The 6,002-nt window shown below is 40.5% G+C and overlaps 1 protein-coding gene across 1 annotated transcript; it reads right to left on the bottom strand.

The window, feature by feature from the left end:
- Positions 1–1,133: 1,133 nt before the first annotated feature.
- Positions 1,134–5,367, bottom strand: LOC100283253 (ubiquitin-conjugating enzyme E2 J2). Its single transcript, NM_001156155.2, has 9 exons — positions 5,008–5,367; positions 4,840–4,894; positions 3,299–3,337; positions 3,133–3,196; positions 2,912–2,973; positions 2,787–2,826; positions 2,440–2,467; positions 2,034–2,125; positions 1,134–1,725 (listed from the first exon to the last, which is right to left on the bottom strand). Exons 1-9 carry the CDS (start codon positions 5,062–5,064, stop codon positions 1,443–1,445), a joined length of 720 nt encoding a protein of 239 aa, NP_001149627.1. The 5' UTR covers positions 5,065–5,367; the 3' UTR covers positions 1,134–1,442.
- Between the last annotated feature and the right edge of the window lie 635 nt (positions 5,368–6,002).

Genomic DNA, 6,002 nt, shown 5'->3' with positions numbered 1-6,002 from the left:
CCCGAGGTGGCGAGCAGCAGAGCAGGAGATCCGGACGCCGGTGGCCGGTGCCTAGGCAGCTGGCCGAGTCTGCGAATCACCGAGTCTGGAGAGGGCGAGGGGCGAATAGATCTGGGCTAGGAGGCACCTCTGGAACGATGACAGGGAGGCGATCGCCATGGATCTCGTCTATGGGATGCTTGTCCGCCGTGCTCGCTCGTGTCGCGCAACAGCCGCCACTGAAACCCTAGTCTCAGCCATCGCGCGGAAGGCCAGGTAGAGCGGTTGGTTTTATACAATGGTACATGAGCGTAAACTTGTGTATAACTAAGCGTAAACATTATAGTGGGTGGACCGGATGGTCGCCTGGTCAACCGAGCGGGTGGTTGGAGCTTCCTGTAGTTAAAAAGAGCCCAGGGCTCTAAATACTATTATATATATATATATATATATATATATATATATGTATGTATATATATGTATATATGTTTCTAAGATTTTTTAATAAAACTAGGTCAGATCGATTTTATATTTATGTTTCTAAGATTTTTTAATAAAACTAGACCATTCATGCTATATATATATTTCAAAAAAAAATCTAATCACATGTATTTATATATCTAATCAACAAAACAATGTCTATACCGGTTTACCTCGACTCTTATAATTAACCAAACAAATATATCATACATGAACTCAATCAAGTTCTCCTCATGGCTAGGTTTCTACATGCAACCAAACATACGCATACTGAACTTCACTAGAGATCTGTTAGTTCATCTACCGGATCCAAATTCTAGTTGAAAAGACAGTGATTTATGGAGTCTAGCCTCTAGTGCCCTCCGCTTTGCTGGTCGGTGAGGAGCTTTGTACAATTGCATAGTGTGCCAAAGTGAGTCATCTGTGTTAGAATACACGTATAGGATTTGAGATTCTCCCCGTTAATTACTCACCTCTGTGTAATGAACCAACTCCAGTTAACTCAAGTCTATTAATACAACACCCATCAAGATTAGAGTTTTCCCACAATCTGATTGTCGGCTCATGTGTCATACACGACGACGCAATATGCATCAGCGCATCACTCACGTAAGTCGGCATGCAATTGCAGAAGCATCTCTATCATGCTGTAAAATTCAAAAGAACACATGCGCTTGCCGCTTGGAAAGGGAATATGAAATTGTGAACTGAACCTTAAAGCCAGCACACACAGCAAAGATGAACAAGGGCAAGAAAAGTAATAACTATACGATTTTGGAAACGAAAGCAAAATACGAACGAGCTTCTGACGCTACTAGTCAAGATAGATAACGGTTCTACACATGTTACCATCACAAGTTCATCAATATGACTCCAAGGTGGTAGGTAAGTCTAGGGGGCAACTTTGTTACACTCACGAACCAATGGAAAACTATACAAAATTACTGCCCCGGTATCACACGTCCTCATGGTCTTTATTGTTGTCAAAGTTGCATTAGGGGCAACGCCATCACGGCACCAAAAACTGAAAACATGACCAGCACCATCCAGAAGGGCACCGCCTTCTTCTGGTTCTTGTCACGGCGTACCTCAGCCAGTGGTTGCGCCCTATTGGCGACGACTGGAGCTTGCTGGACAGCAAGGGATGGAACAGGTGCAGGATTCTCCTGTGGCACCGGCTCTGCGGCAGTATTCTCCAATTGTTGCTGTTGATTGTACTTCTCAACATACTCTGGGAAAAGTTTCCTGAAGTGCGGACAGTTTTTGCTGCAAGAGAACCACTTAAATTATTCATCCGCATAGACTTGCCACAATGAACGAACATCGCTTCAAGCATAACTCGCTGCAGATAAGGTTATAGTAACATAACAATTTTATATAGGAATTTTAACTAATGTTTACACTTGAAAACACATCATACTGACCAAAATTTAGTTGTTTCTTTCATGTAAAAGTATACGTAATAAACTGCTTGTTCAGAAGCTAATGGGCATTCTGCTCCTGAAGGGGGTTTGTAACGGTTCTACAGAAAGAAAATGGTCAGAATGAAATAGCCTGCAGAGAAATGTATCTACCTCTCACAATTGTAAGCAAGGGAAGCTTTTGCTAAACGTCTCTTTTCTGCATCTGACGTCTTGATGCTTCCAGTTGTCAGTGCATCGTCCATCTGCAATGAGAATTATCAACATTGAGAAAACACCTTAAAACAAGGGAGTTCTTGTAAGGAAAATGCTGAGAATTGCTTGCTGCGATGTTGAGAAACTAACATTAAAATGTTAGCCTGAAGCAGAACCTAATCTTCCAAATTTTATATGCGTCCTAGAAATCATTTGCTGCGATGTTGAGAAACTAACATTAAAATGTTAGCCTGAAGCAGAACCTAATCTTCCAAATTTTATATGCATCCTAGAAATCATTACTAGACCTAAACATTCTTTCTCGGTAAGGTTATCTCATAGTGAGATAAAAGGAACAACTTACCATGAAAGACAGAAGCCCAGTGAGAATGCTGCAGAATAAAGTTTTACATGTCAGACCAACAAAGGAAAAAAATGCAAACAATTTAAACTGAAGCATATTGACTGCTCGATAGTGAAGGATCACTAGAACAGCATAACTGAAGTACTAACAGCGAGACTATCATTTCAGTTATTCCATCTCATAGCATATTGGCAACAGAAGTTGAAATGGTTGCTGATTACCAGAGCATTGATTTGACTAGCAGTAATTTGAGTATGTACATTGTACAGTAGCTGAAAAACTAAAGGTACACTATGGCTTCCAAAAACACATTACATTCAAGTAATATGCTAGTTAAATGTGCATACCTTGCAACAGACCACATTGGATTCCAAGATTCAGGATGAACTGCAAAACATTGTAATAATGAGCATTATTTCAGAGCTAATAATAACAAAAGCATCTATAATCCACAAGCAAGTTCAGAACTTACAGTCACTCATTGACAAGCATATTCTTTTATGTGGCGCAAACCTGCCGCTAGGGGTTGTCATGCTGAACAATTAAATAAGTTAGAAACAGAAACAAAGGATTAGCATTTTCATCTATATCTGATAAGAATCTTCTAGTTACAGTTTTCATTTTTCAATCTTTACACTAATAAGAAGCAACATGCCATTTCTCATGTATTGACAATATTAAAGGTTTCCACACCTGATGCTTGGAGGTTTAAAAGGATAATCCGGTGGAAATTTGAGCTTCCCATAATAATATCCACCTGCAGGTAGGGAAATTGAAGCGTGGAAACGTTTGAGATTATAAGTAACAAAACAAATATTGGAGGCAGTAGATAATGTGGTATAGTATGTATGATCTTTACCTTCAAAGGGTGTGCCTTTACTTCCTTCCAGTACATAGTCTGGCATTAAAAGAAAAACACATACGTCGGTACCAAATAGCCAAATATAGCATTGACAGAAAGCAAGAAAATGGACATTGCATTAAGATAAGCATGACAAATACAGAATCTTCTAGATACAATCTGAAGAACAAAAAGGATTCTGACTATAAAACAAAGCTTCAAATGAGTAAGGGCACTTCAGCATAAAATTCAGAGGTGTAATACCTAAGGAGTACAAAACTTTAACCTTTCCATAGAGGACATAGTTTACTATAATTGATTTCCTTAAAATACAAGGTAAAATGACCAACTAAAAACTCCACACTTTTAGTATCACCTATCCAAGAGGCAAGTTGCAGGCTTTTAATAAAAATCAATGGTGCTGAATTAGTCATTCATAGCCCACCACCAAGACCCTACAATATCTAATCATCTATTACTATAAAATTGCACCAATCAAATTTAAGAGGTCATAATAACTAGTACAAAACTTTGACATTTTCATGAACACATATACCAACCACATAATCTACTAAAATTCTTTTCCTTTTAGTATACAACGTAAAATGACTAACTAAAAACTACACTTCTTGCACTAGTCATCCAAGAGACAAGTTGAAGGCTATGAGCAGCAAGCAACGGTGCCCAATTTGTCATAAATAACCCAACAAGAACCTATGATATCTAATGAAGCGATACTTTATTACTATTAAACAGGTTGATGCACACAATTAGCAGTCACCATCGTCCATCTGACAACATGTACAGTGCTGTCTCTGTTGCACTTGATAATTATAGTTATGCCAGTGCAAACCCTGATGATGACATGTATACATATAAACAAACACATGAAAATTAGAGTCATGTACAACAAACAGAACAAGCGGTATCTTTATCATGACAAGATAAGGCTATAGTGCAGTTGAACCAGATATCCAAATGACTATTGAGCAAATATCTATCAAATGCATCAAATATATATTGTACCACAACTCCACAAGCAAGCAATGTAAACAGGTTGATGCACATGTCCTTAATTGAAAGTTTGAAACAAAACAATGATCAATTACACGCATGTTGCCTATTTTCCAGAATTCTTGTCACTGAACATGAAGTAGAGTTTGAATCTTGTTAGTGTGTAGTACTGTGAAGACTAGCCTATATGAGCAAACAATATACTCAGCTCAGCTCACTATACAGAACTAAGGCTCAACATCCGACAAATTGAACTTTAAACAATAAATTGCTAGGCAGCAAGCGTTGCTCAGGAACCGTTAGCAATGAGCAGATGAGCTGAGCACATCACACAATGCAAGGTGCAACAACATGCATATAGAAACTTATAAAACCGATCGAGATGATTGCTAACCCAACATGAACGTATGTGTTACGCCTAAACCGTTATGCCTACACCATCGCTGCGCAATCATCCAATCACACCCCGTTTCACTGCAAACACTAGCCAATCAAAAGGCGACGAATCGAATCTACAAGTAGTAGGGTCAGCTGAGGCTACTTACGCCACTCCAGTATGTCGTTGGGCAGCGGGCGAGCCACGATCTGCGGAGGCGGCTCCTGTAATCCAGCCAAACCAAAATCGACCATTAGATATGGAGCCACGACGAGGCCCAATCAAAGCAACGCGCAACAATCCACCCCAATCCAGCCGGAAATCAAAGGGAGCTCACCTTGCAGAGGGCGTGGTACTCCTTCTGGAGCCGCTTGAGGCAGCCCTTCTCCGCCATGGCAAAACCCTACCGCCTACACGGCGACCGCACCCGCCGAAACCCTAAAGTAACTCCCCCGCCCGCCCGAACGCACGGACGTGGCAAACACAATTGGGGATCCAATCCAATCAAATCCAGCCCTATCCGGCGTCTGGTCAGGAGCGGCCAATTGCGCTTGCCAATCGAATCAGGAACTGCGCGGGTGCAGAATTGGTGGGATCAGTCGGCGGGAAAGGGGAGGGGAGGGGATCGGCGGCCGCGTTCTCCGGTGCGAGGGGAGAAAAGCCAAGCCAACGGGCAACGGCTGGTGGTCTAATGGGTGGGGACATTATTTTTAGGAGGGGGTCGCATGATGTGCTTGGAGATTCGAGCGAGTGTACCGTATAGCTGGGTTTTTTTTTGTTAGAACAACCGGTCAAACCAAGGCTTTTTATTTGAGTGCTCCAGCCCCCCCCCCCCCCCCCCCCCCTCTATGATTTTAAGGTCCCTCTAACTTATTGCGATAGACCTTCTACATTATATAATTTTTTATAATATATAAATAATATGTGTTAATTTTACTTGCAAAAACATAAACAAATACATTGATATATATTCAATTTAATATGTCTGATAATTATCGAGAAAAAAGTCGACCAAAATAACAATATATTTAGTGTTAGTTCAGCAACCCTATTTTTCTAAGGGATTCCTAATTTTTTATTTGACCATTTGTTTTCGTTGGATTTGAAATGTATTCTAATAATTATAATTTCGATAAAACTAATTAAGCTGCGAGCCTGTGACATGAGATCGGCGAAGACAGTGAGGACGAGACTGGTTCCGTGTAGCGGTGTAGAAGGCATTTAACCAACACTTTAGCCTGACGTATGTGTCGTCTCTTCCGTTTCTATGTGATTTAACAAGAAAATTATTTAACATCAACCCTAATATCTTACTAGATATTGGACCCTTTT

Source organism: Zea mays, chromosome 9 (assembly GCF_902167145.1).
Source record: "Zea mays cultivar B73 chromosome 9, Zm-B73-REFERENCE-NAM-5.0, whole genome shotgun sequence".
NCBI lineage: Eukaryota > Viridiplantae > Streptophyta > Magnoliopsida > Poales > Poaceae > Zea > Zea mays.
The sequence above is the reverse complement of the archived record's forward strand: the minus strand, read 5'-3'. Positions and strand labels throughout refer to the sequence as shown.

Excerpts from the sequence above, each read along its gene's own strand:
- LOC100283253 (NM_001156155.2), bottom strand. The coding sequence starts at position 5,064 with ATGGCGGAGAAGGGCTGCCTCAAGCGGCTCCAGAAGGAGTACCACGCC. Across the intron at positions 4,895-5,007 it reads AGTACCACGCCCTCTGCAAG|GAGCCGCCTCCGCAGATCGT; the intron begins GTGAGCTCCCTT and ends GCTGGATTACAG. Across the intron at positions 1,726-2,033 it reads CTTGCTTACAATTGTGAGAG|CAAAAACTGTCCGCACTTCA; the intron begins GTAGATACATTT and ends GTTCTCTTGCAG.